This window comes from Brassica napus, chromosome C8 (assembly GCF_020379485.1).
Source record: "Brassica napus cultivar Da-Ae chromosome C8, Da-Ae, whole genome shotgun sequence".
Classification (NCBI taxonomy): domain Eukaryota; kingdom Viridiplantae; phylum Streptophyta; class Magnoliopsida; order Brassicales; family Brassicaceae; genus Brassica; species Brassica napus.
Window position 1 is genome coordinate 44,029,529 of NC_063451.1, and position 12,328 is coordinate 44,041,856.

Sequence of the window (12,328 nt, forward strand, 5' to 3'; positions counted from 1 at the left end):
TATGTAAATATATTTATGGAAGATTATGTATAACTTAAAATATATAGAGCTTAGAATTAAATGTAAAATAAACTAAAGTGTTTGATTCCAAATTACGTAAATTAATATAACGATAATATTCTGCAGTCTCATGCATATATATATATTTTACAAAAGAACTAAATTATAACAGTTGGTTAATTTTCTATTATCATTTGTTAATATGTTTTGAGTCATCCTATAATTTACATTTATAAAATAAATTATTATTATAAAATTATATATATATATATATATATATATTCTTATTTTAGTTAAATCTATGATTTTGTAAATTGGATTAATCGAGTCACTCATATTGTGAATATATTGAATTACATATATTCTTTCAAATTCAAACTGAAGTATAATTATTTTTATTATAATTAAGTAAAATCAAATTAATTTTATGTATCATTTAAATGTGCATGTAGTTTCATAATATTTATCAAGTTATATGTTGATTTTTTAAAAACAATATCAGAAAATAAAGCGATGATCAATATGAAGCTACATACATAAGTAACTAATACATTTGGAAGCTCATGAACACATATTAATATTTAAAATATTTTATAAATTCTAAATAATTTTATGCCTTAGATTTATTAAACGGTAAACTAAAAATAATTTTAAATAATCGAAAAATGAGAATTCAGATTTGCTTTGGTATTTTAATTATAGTCATATTACGTTCCACAAAAATAAATGCATAAAATTTAAAAGCAAATTTAATATTATGAAAACAAATAATTTTAATAATGATAAAATATAATATATCTACCTTGTTAAAGTATATAGTTCTGTGTTATTTTAAAATATTTTGTAATTATTTGATCAAAAGATGTTTATTGTTAATTCTTTTTTAATATCTCCTAATAAGCATTTAAAAAAAATTGTGTGATTGTATTTTAAAAATCATATTATATAAGTAAAATATAATTTATAGATTTTTTTTTTGCTGTAATTGAAAGATATTATAGTCAACTAAATATGTGAAAAATAAATAAAACATTTCAATAATACTAATTAGAAACTATTTTTTGTCAATTAAACATATATCAGTTTATGTTACTTAATTATTTTATGTAATCATCTAAGAAAATAGATAGATATATAAAAATTATTTCTATTACTTTGAAAATATATACTTTTGTATTGTTTAAAATTATGTTTTAAAATAATAATATTTCTTTTTCTAATATCAAGATTATGTGTGTGAATGTTGTTTTATGAAATCACATTATATGAAAATATATATTTTCATCTAAGAAAATATAGATATAAAGAAATATTTTATTACTTCAAAAGTATATTCTATGTTATTGAAAAATATTTTTTAAATGGAATATTTCTATTTTGTGAACTTTCCTTTTTAATGAAATCGTATTTTATATACATATATTTTCGTTTTTAAATTTGTTTTAAACCTTTATAAATGTTTCCTTTTTTATTATATATGTTATTTGGAAATTTTAAAAAAGGAAAATATATAAAAAATTCAATAATAGTATTTAAATGTAATATTTTTAATTCATTAAGGGTATCAGTGTAATCAACCATAGTGAGAGTTAACCTGAGTGCGACACATAAGAAACTGACTTCTCAAATAATATTATAGAGATTGTTTTTATGGTCAATCACAAAAATGCAAAAAAAAAAAATTTCGCTCCATGCAGTTGGGCGAAATTTGTAACAAATGAAGTTCAGTATTTTGTACTATTAGTTCCGTCATTTCTATCATTGGATTGTTATACTTATTTACAAAATAAAGTTCAAAATGAAATCACCAGCGACTAGAGAGGAAATATATACATGTCGTTTATTTGCTTTAGAGTGTACTTACCCTATATATGAAAAGGTCTCCTTAGAGCATGATTAATGGGGGTGCTTAGAGCATCATTAACGCATAGTTTTTATTACAAGGTTCTTAGCAGAATATAAGAACCCGACTCTTAATTTTTAACTGAAAATGCTAAGAGTCGGCTCTTAAATAAGAGATTTAAGAGCCGACTCTTAACTTTTTCAGTTAAAAGTTAAGAGTCGGGTTCTTATATTCTGCTAAGAACCTTGTACTAAGAACCCTGCGTTAATGATGCTCTTATAGGGGGTGCTTAGAAAAAAATTAATATAATAGTGGGTGAGACCCACACAAAAACTAAGCACCTGTGCTTATTGTGCTTAATTAAGCATCAGTGCTAGCACTGTTTCGCGGGCCCCACTGATACGTGGCGGTCCGCGATTGGTTCGTTTTAAAAAAAAAATTTTTTAATCAGAAAAAAAAACCAAAAAAAAAAAAAAATTAAGCACCCCTAGGGTTAATTTTTTTTTTTGATAAGTATGTGAATTTCATTAAAAATGAAGCTGGTTTTACAAAAAGAAAACAGAGAGTTAAGCAGAGAAGCCTTTTGTAGCCAAAAAAGAATAAAAAACAACAAAAGACTTATAGGTTGGAGTCACAATGAGCAGCTACCAACGACTAACTATGTGTGCCTCAACCAGAGGTGCATCATGTTCCTGAAGTTCTTCCTACCTTTCCTTGCTTGGATTGTGTTTCTGATCAATCTGTCGATCGCTTTGAAGATGACTTGAGGAGTGGAAGAGACCTGCGAGTGTAACCTTCTATTCCTCTCAGCCCACAAATTGTAAACAGTGGCTTGTATCACTAAGCATTTCAGGGTTGGAGCGCAATAGCTGTCGCTGATATCAAGCCACTCAATCAATGCAGTCCATGTATGGAAGCGAAAGGGCCTATATCCAAGGCGCTTTGTGATGAGGAGCCATAATTGTTCACTGAAATCACATCTCAGGAGTAGATGATCACGCGACTCGTCATAGTGGTTGCAGATGCAGCAAGATTTGACAACTTGCATTCCCCAGTTGGCAATTCAAACCCGAGTAGGAAGTCGGTTAAGGTGCGCGACCCACATGAGAAAAGCATGGCTTGGAACATGTCCTTTAAACCATACTTTCTTTGCCCAACCTTGTTTTTGTCCGTGTTGCCTCAGAATCTCCCAGGAGAGCTTTGCAGAGTAACTCGGTAGGGATTGATCTATCACATGCCAGAGGTATTTATCGGGAGAGTTTGAGTGAGATGGCAAAGAGACAGAGCAAAGCATGATGTGGACTTGTTCTGCTGCAAGGGACCTTGCAGGTCTCAGAGACCAGCCAATATCAGTACAGCATGTAGAAACTTTTGCATTCAGCGGTACACCTAGCTGACGAGGCCCAGAGTTTCCAAAGAGCTTGACGAGAGGACCTAACGGCGACCAATGATCAAACCAGAAGCTTGCCATATTACCATCGCCAACTTCGCAACGCAAGAACCGTTGAGCAATGGGTCTTAGCTTCAGTAAAGATTTCCAGGTCCATGGGGGCTGTTTGGATTCATCAATGGACCAGAACGATGCATCTGTGATACGGTGAGTCTTGATCCATGATGCCCAGAGGGACTCGTTCTCAGAGAAAAGAAGCCAGATAAGTTTTAGGCATAGAGTTTTGTTCCATGTAGTGAGATCTCGAAGTCCCAATCCTCCCTCGTCTTTAGGCATACAAACACATGACCAAGAGACCTTTGCTGCTGCACGGCTTGTTATGTTTCCATTCCAGAGGAACCTTGAGCATAAAGACTCAATCGATTTGACACAACCCTTTGGAAGGAGGAACGTTGAGAACCAGAAGTTTATCTTTCCAAAGATGACTGAAGAGAGAAGCTGTTTCCTGCCAGCAAAAGAGAGCACCCTAGAGGACCAGGATGAGAACCGGGTCTTGAGTTGATCGAGTAGCGGCCTGTAGTCTGAAATTAGCAGTTTCATATGCATTAGAGGAAGCCCAAGGTATCTGACAGGTAACGATCCAAGAGAGAAACCTAAGCCTGCGAGATCGGAGGATTCAGATTGGCTCATTCCTGCCACGAAGAGTTCTGTTTTATTGCGATTCATAGTAAGACCTGACCAAGATGCAAACGTATCAAGCGCTGCCGAGATATTCTGAAGAGAGTTCTTCTCACCGTCGAAGAAGATCATAATATCATCAGCAAAAGCAAGGTGGGTAATGGGAGGGGAAGCTGCTGAAGGGTGGTAACCTATCATGCCATCACGAAAATCCTTATTGAGAATCTGCGCAAGAACTTCCATCGCCAAAACAAACAAATAGGGAGAAAGAGGGTCTCCTTGCCTCAGCCCCTTCGTGCCTTTAAAATACCCTCCTAATTCACCATTTATAGCCACAGAGAACCGGGTAGTAGTGATACACTGAGATACAAGGTTGATGAAGAAATCAAGGAAGGAGAGAGCCTTGAGGATAGAGATGATGAAGCTCCAATTTAAAGAGTCAAAGGCTTTCTTGAGATCTACTTTTAGCATTGATCTTTTTGATATGCTCTTCCAGTTGTAACCATTCACAAGCTCTGTCGCCATGAAAACATTCTCTACTAGAAGCCTACCCGGAATAAAAGCAGATTGGGTGTTGGAAATCACCTCGGGTAAAACCTGTTTTAGCCGGTTTGCAAGAAGCTTAGCTATGACCTTGTACACTGTGTTGCAGCACGAGATTGGCCTGAAGTCCGCTATCCTTTCTGCATTCTGCTTTTTTGGTATTAAGGTAAGGATTGTTGCGTTCCATTGTTGCAGTAGCTTACCCGAGTGAAAGAATTCAGACACAGCATCAATCATATCAAGGCCAGCAGTCTTCCAATGGGATGTGAAAAATTCAGTCGGGTAACCGTCTGGCCCTGGGGACTTACTCTTCGGGAGAGTGAAGAAAGCCGTTTGAATGTCCAGTCTACTGAAGAGCGCTGCAAGTAATTCAGAGATAGTGTCCGGGCAGCTGTAGCAGAGTAAATGCTGAATATCCTCAGTAGATACAACCGAAGGGTAGACGACTCCACCAAGTAGATTTTGATAAAATTCTATTGCATGGTCCATGATAGCTTCTTTGGTGTCAAGAATCCTGTCGGTATCATCCAACAAGAAGAGAATCTGGTTTTGTGCTTGCCGAGTACGAATAGAGCGATGAAAGAAAGCAGAACCGCAGTCACCTTTATCCAGCCAGTTAACTCTAGAGCGTTGATGGAGAAATGAGTCTTCCGCCCTAGCCAGGACCGACCATTTGCGGTGAGACAACCTTTCAACCTCAGCTATTTCAGGCGTGGGATCGTTTAGTAGAATCTGATGGCAAGAAAGTAGATGATCAAAAGCTTCCTGCACTCTTAACTCAATCCCTGAATAGTTGCTCCTGCTGAAGGTACGAATAATGCTCTTAAGCGTTTTCAGTTTCTTTGAGACTCTGAGCATCATAGTACCATCAAACTGAAGAGACATCCAACACTCCTTGATAAGGACCGCAAAGTCCGGGTGGTCATTAAGCATGGTAAAGAATTTGAATGGCCGCTTCTGCTTTGGTCTCAGATAATCCATATACACACAACAAGGGGAGTGATCAGAGATCCCACACTCTCCAAAGACACCTAACGAGTTTGGAAAAGCCCGCAACCACTCATCATTGACCAAAATCCTATCCAATTTCTTTGAGATGATGGTGGAACCTTGATTGTTAGTCCAAGTGTAGGAGTTGCCGCAGTAGGGAAGGTCCGAGAGAGAGGTTGTGGTGACACATTGTTGAAAATCACGCATACCCCGGGAAGAGAAGAACTCATCAATAGAAGAGTGCTCAGAAGAATATAAGACCTGGTTGAAGTCCCCCAGGACGATCCAAGGAATTCCTGAGATCTGAGATGAGGAGGATAAGAAAACCAGTTCAGACCATAGCTCTCTCCTGACCTTCTTGTGATTTGAACCATAGATGAGAGAGACCACAAACTCTGAAGTAATAAAAGGAAGCCTGACTAGGCACGTGATAGACTGAAGCGACTTATGTAGAACCTTGACTTGAACAGACGGTTTCCACAGGAGCCATATTTTTCCTAAATCCGAGAATTCATAATTGCATTCATATTTCCAGCCGGGGAAAGCTTTGCTTATTAAAGACGAAGCCTTCACATTGCTGACGTGCGTCTCAACCAGACCACCAAAAATGGGATTATAACTCCGCATCCATTTCCTAAATCTGCTTTGCTTTAATTTACAATTGAAACCTCTAATGTTCCAACAAAAAATATCCATAGGGGGAGAAGATTAGAGGTTGAGAGGGCCTCTAGCCCTTGCTAAAGCTCTGGAAAGCTTCTTCTTGCGCTTAGAAATAACCTCGATGTACTTATCTCCCTCAATGTCAGGGTTATCGTCATCATAGGAGAGGTCCTCTGAATCCGACTGAGATGTAGACGAGGCAGTAGAAGGAGCTTTTGACCCTGAGGTAAACAGATTGGATCTTAGGTCAACACAGAAGTCCTTTAGCCCCTCATCATGTCGAGGAACACCAGCTGGAAGTAGAGGTATAGAACGAGAGGCCTGCCGTTTCCCATTATCTTCTAGTGCTGAAGGGTCTGCCCTGATCCATATAGAGTTGCCTTTCTTAGAATGGGAGGAGGGAGCAGGGCCAGTGGCTCTGGGGCCAGGATTATTTTTGTAACGAGAGGCTGCTGGGTTTGGAACAATGGGATACTGACTAGCAATTGGTTCCTTCCCCTGCCTGTGATGATTCGAGTTTCGTGGGCAAGCGTCGGTGTTATGCTTGACAGAACGACATGTAGCACAGGTCGGAGGTGCCAAAGAGAATCTTGAGATGGTATGGCCGACCTTCTTACAGTGGCTACAAAGAGACGGAAGCCATGGGCTTGAAACTGTGGTACGAGTAATCTCACCCGTTTCAAACTGCGCATTGACCGCTTCGGGGAGGGGTTTCCTCAGATCAATTACTGTGTATACTCTTGCAACTTCGATGTTTGTGAGGTTTGATGTTGTTGGGTGCAGACAGAGCGGATGCCCAACAAGGACGGCAATCTCTTTTAAAGCATCTTCATTGAAGAACTGAAGTGGAACTCCAGTGAAATCAAGCCAGACTGGAACAGTGGCAAGCGAAGGTTTCTCAGGTTTTAATCCAGGAGACCATTTTGCGACAAACAATGTCTGACCGTCTACTTGCCATAGGCATTGGCTTAGGATGCATCTTCGAGCATTTGGACAGGGCACCCGAAATAGAAAAGCATTACCATTCATCTTGGAGACTGCTATGTCACGGCGGTGCTTGCTCCACATGCCGTTAACAATGGCATGGATTTTGGCCCGGGCAGGAGCTTCCTCATAGAATTGCCCTATGATAAAGCTGTCCCAAGACTTGCGATTCTTTTCAATGACCGAGTTGGGGATCTTGACACAAGCTTCGCCAGACTCTAAGGTGAAGGGTGTTCCCTCAGGGTCGAGTTTTCTGGCTTTAGTCTTGACCTTATCAACCCACTGTTTAGCTTGGTCTTTAAAGACGGTGGTTGGCTGGGCCTGCAGCTGACTCGACTCAGAAGCTTGGTTTGAAGCTATCGGAGCAACTGGGGGAGACTGAAGTTTGTCACTTTGAAGGGGTTTCTCTGGGTGAGTGCTTACAGGTACATGAGATTCTGTAGCTGCGGCTTCGGTGATAGGGTTTACAGGAACAGTAGGTTCTGTAGCTGCGGTTTGGGCGTTAGGGTTTTCAAGAACCTCAAGACCCTTTTCCTGTAGATCTGCGATTGGAGAGGAATTCTGGTCCTGAAAGTTCTCAGCCGTGGCCAAGTGATGAAAAGAAGCAGAGAATGGAGAGATTTCTCCTTCTTCCAAGGCAGGGGATGAGGCAGCAGCTGGATCTGGAGAAACAGGTACTGTAGCAGATGAAGAGGCTGAAGGAACAGAGGAATCGATGGAAGCCACGGGGCTAGCACCAGAGGAGACAGGTTTAGGCTTCTTCTTTTTGGCCATGTATGGCGGGGGAGGAGACCGGCGCCGGCAGCGACGTCGGATGAGGGCAAAGGATAGGCTACGCAGTTTTGCCTTGGGTAGAGAGAGAAAAATTCTTTGCAAGTGCTTTCTTCCCCTAGGGTTAATGGTGCTCTTATTAGTTATCCGAGACAATCAAGAAAACAGGCTCTTAACTCTGAACACTCAACAAGGGCCATATCCCTTGAAAAAAAAAGATACAAGAATTGAAAGACATGTCGTCGAATTTTTGTTGGTTCGGCTGCCTCGGGCGCTTGTCCGTTTCAGGCACAAGACGCGGTCGGAGGAACCTCGGAGACACCGTGACGGTGAAGCTCCGTCATAACGCCGTCAAAAGCGGGTGGCTTCAATCCCAGCGGAAGTGGCAGCCAAGGCCTCGTCAATACATCTCCTATGGCTGCATCGACGCTCTCTTTTGACTATATATAAACATAAACATGATGCCAAAATTAGCAAATACGAAAAGCCAGTCTCGACAACAACCAATAATGATTTTATATATATCAGGTTCTTACCGGATGTAAGTCCACCAGAGAACGAGAACCACCGTAGCCATGATCTGGTTTGTACACCGTATGATGTGGCGGCATAGCCTGTGGGATACCGGCAACCGGCGGTGCTCTAAACCTCTACATAATCAGCAATAATAAATACGATTTAAAACATATATATATATAGGAGCTATAAACGGTATATCTACGAAAATTATTTGATATATTGGTTCATTACCGTAGCTACGGTCGGGAAATACGGAGCCGTCCCGTTATGAACCTACATGCGACCGAAAATATACGCGGTATCAGTAGTTGACCGGTTTATTCGTAAAGTTTTTGGAAGGAGTTGGACTAAATTACTTTAATTTTGGCAAACATAAAAATATGAAGTGTAGTTGCGTATTGAATAACATAAAACATATGATTAATATAAGTATCTCTCTAAAGAAATAAACTAAAATTATGTGTATATGGGAATTTTTTTTTTTTTTTTTTTTTTTTGTATATGGGAATTTTTCCTAAAGGAAAATTAAATGAATACTCACTCTAGGCCAGTAGGGATTATCGGAGACCCAAAAAGGTGTAGTAGCCATGGCAGTAGACGGTGGAGGCAAGTGTTTGGGAAACACGTGCGGAATGACAGACTGATTAACGGTGGGATGTCCCCACACATGCAACGGTCTAAAATGATGGTGATGAATAGTTGGCGACGCCACAGCCGCAGGCGGGGGAGGCGCATACCCGATAGTGGGTGCCGGTGCGATCCATCCGTTTTTATTCCGACCATTGATATTAACTCCGGTACTGTCTAAACCGTAGATATGGCGTTTGCGTGTCCAATTAGCCGCTTCGGCCTCACGAGCTAGCACATGTTTCCGATGAGACCTATACTTCTGGTACACCAAATAATAATAAACACTTTTAATTTTGGTTGGCTATAAAATGAAATAATATATAGATGACGAAAGTAGATAATATATACTTGGAGGTGGCTAGCGACGTTGTGACGAGTGAGGCAGTGGACTCCCATAAGCTCCAATATACGAGAAGGAACAGCTTTCTCCAGTCCCAACTGTTCCACTGCATCCACGAATCTCCTGTGTAGCTCTGGTGTCCAATCAACCTTCTTCACACACATCCCAACAATCAATATATAATTACCAATATTCTTGATTATTATTATAAGTTCAAAATAATACTTTAATTTGTCCCAAAAAAAAGAGGTTCAAATAATACCATTACTTTTTCTTAACATATATGATTTTGATCAGTATATGGCGTTTTATAAACACAGTTTTTAACATATATGATTTTGATCAGTAGCCTCACTTAATATGATTAACGTGACGACGTTCTAACACAAATTTTCTAAACATGACTTGAAAAATAGAAGATTGGCATGATATTATAAATCTGAACGAATAAAATTCACTTAAAATATATGAATCCATTCAGATGATCGGTTCATGTTTGATAGCTAGGGTTTATATAATCATAAATGATTACTAATAAATAATACCTTCACCTTTCGCTTCCCTTCGTTGCTATTGTTCTTAGAAGAACCAGATGATGAGGAATATTTCCTTTTGCGGTTACTGTCACCGTCGACATAGTTCGCCATCTTCTCCGACATAGCTGTCTCGTCTTCGTCTCTTTTGCTGACGACTTCTTCCGATATACCCTTTTTGTTAGTCTCCCCTTGACTATCAGTCTTCTCCGACGAGGACGAGGCGGAGAAATCTCCGGCTAAGATCTCAGGGTCAATCTCCAAGTCAGGAAGCACATCTCCGGCGACGCCGAACAGATCGTCGAAGTCAATGATGTCAAGAAGATCGCCTTGGTCAGTGAACACCGGAAAGTTCTCCTCCGGATTGATGGTGAAGTCAGACGACGTCGCAAGGAACTCTGACTCTCCATCGAAGCAACCACCTCTTGCTGAGTTCCTTGCCGGAGAGAGAGCTAACATCGTTCTTTCCTTTACTTCTTTCAGATCCAACGTAAAGGAACCCGATTATATAAGAGAGAGAGAGAGAGAGAGAGAGAGAGAGAGAGAGAGAGAGAGAGAGAGATGGATATGTATATGTATGTTGACAGCATTAGAGCACCCGCAATGGAGGATGATGACGAGTCCTTAGCGATTAATCCTAGGTTAAGATGAATAGAATAATATTATAAAAGCTAAGCAATCTAAGGATTGATCCTTAAATAAGAATTCTAAGGACTTGATCCTTAGGGACGTGGCACTGTCTGATCCTCGTTTTACTCATCCAAAACAGAGTATCCGAAGTTTTCGCCGTCGATATTCATCCCGGAGCTAAGATTGGGAGAGGGATTTTGTTACACCACGCGACGGGGGTGGTGATCGGAGAGACGACGGTGGTCAGAGACAACGTTTCGATTCTCCACAGGGTGGCGCTGGGAGGAACAGGGAAGCAGTGCGGCAATAGGCATCCGAAGATCGGCGATGGAGTCTTGATCGGAGCAGGGAGTTGTATACTGGGGAATATTACGATCAGAGAGGGAGTTGTATAAGGTTGGATCGGGGTCGGTGGTGCTTAAAATTTCAATTTTAATTTAAAAAAAATAATAATTTTTTTTCCTAAGGATTCCATCTTCGAGAACACCATTGAACGACCAGTTTTGATTCGAATCCTTAACTATTCAAACAAAAACTAAAAAAAAAAAATATTACTAAAATACTCCTAAGGATTCATTGGTGAACCTCACCATTGCATATGCTCTTACATTAGAGAGCCGGACATGTTTGATAAAGCCTCTTTTGCTCTCCCAAAGCCAATTATAAATCATATAATTGCCAAATGAGAAAAGTTGACCGTTATTTATTTATATGATATATTATAGAGAGAAAGAAATCCATTAAATGTATATGCCTAATTTTGGAATTGTAAGGCAAGCATACGTTTTATATATTTATATATATTACCATATATTTTATAGAAAAAGGATTATATTTCCTTTTATATCTATATTTTTTGTAGTGTATGTATAAAATTTATACGTAGACATATATAAAACAATTAAAGAACACAACATTGTTTCTCTTATGATTATGAACCGTATAGAGTCCCAACTTGAAAGAGAGACACAAGACTTTGTAGCTTTAATATAGTGTTCATTCAATGATAAACCACTAGTGTAATCTTAGTACTAAACCAAATATTACGTTAGCAATAAAATAGATCCATAAGTTACAAAAAAAAAAAAAAAAAAAAATAGATCCATAAAATGACGGAAAATGCAAACACAAACTCAATACACAGTAATCGAATATTAATATAATACGTTATATAATTAGTTTATATAAGATTTCACATAATATAATTTTGTTAGTGCATGAAGTTAATTGGGTTGCCTGTTTTGTTGGCAAATTAAGGAAACCACGAAAATCGGCTTGCATGTTTTTTAGAGGGGAGAGGGATGTGGCAGATTGGATCAGAACCACAACTTTCAGGTTCATGTCGCATTTGTCTCTTTACCGATTTTGATCTGTCGCAACATTATTGATCCACTATATAACTTTCTACATATATTATCTGAACTTCTTTAAAACTTGAATATAGTTAAATGTGAAACAAGTTGAATTACGGTGACAAAAAGGGTTAAACCCGGGTCTATTAAAGACACAGACCTAACCCCCGGGTGGGAGGTGCAGCCCACGGATAGACCCTCTCCCGGGTATTCAAATGGGCCGAAATGCAATAGCCCATATCCGTGTAGGTGACCAGGAAAATATGGCTTAGTTTCGCATGGTAGGTGGATCGAACTTGAAATGTGGTGACATCCCAAGCCCTTCCCCTTACGGTTCTTTTACAAAAAAAAAAAAAAAAAAAAAGTTGAATTACGGTAAATAGTTTCATTTGTTAGTACTGTTGATTTTATCACGGTTAAGTTGCTAAAATGTTTGTGTGAAACAAGTTAAACACATTTAGCAAA

At 38.9% G+C, this 12,328-nt stretch overlaps 1 protein-coding gene across 5 annotated transcripts; it reads right to left on the minus strand.

Annotated features, from left to right (window-relative positions):
- Window positions 1-7,978: 7,978 nt before the first annotated feature.
- LOC106436697 (transcription activator GLK1) lies at window positions 7,979-11,051 on the minus strand. Of its 5 annotated transcripts, none has more exons than XM_013877647.3 (6): window positions 9,894-11,051; window positions 9,357-9,500; window positions 8,920-9,267; window positions 8,610-8,651; window positions 8,396-8,509; window positions 7,979-8,299 (listed from the first exon to the last, which is right to left on the minus strand). In XM_013877647.3, the coding sequence occupies exons 1-6, from the start codon at window positions 10,338-10,340 to the stop codon at window positions 8,144-8,146; spliced, it is 1,251 nt and encodes a 416-aa protein (XP_013733101.2). In that variant the 5' UTR covers window positions 10,341-11,051; the 3' UTR covers window positions 7,979-8,143. The 5 variants fall into 5 exon arrangements, with proteins under 5 accessions (XP_013733101.2, XP_013733104.2, XP_013733103.2 ...); XM_013877650.3 differs by having other exon boundaries at window positions 9,357-9,497; window positions 9,900-10,876; XM_013877649.3 differs by having other exon boundaries at window positions 9,900-10,876.
- Window positions 11,052-12,328: the final 1,277 nt, after the last annotated feature.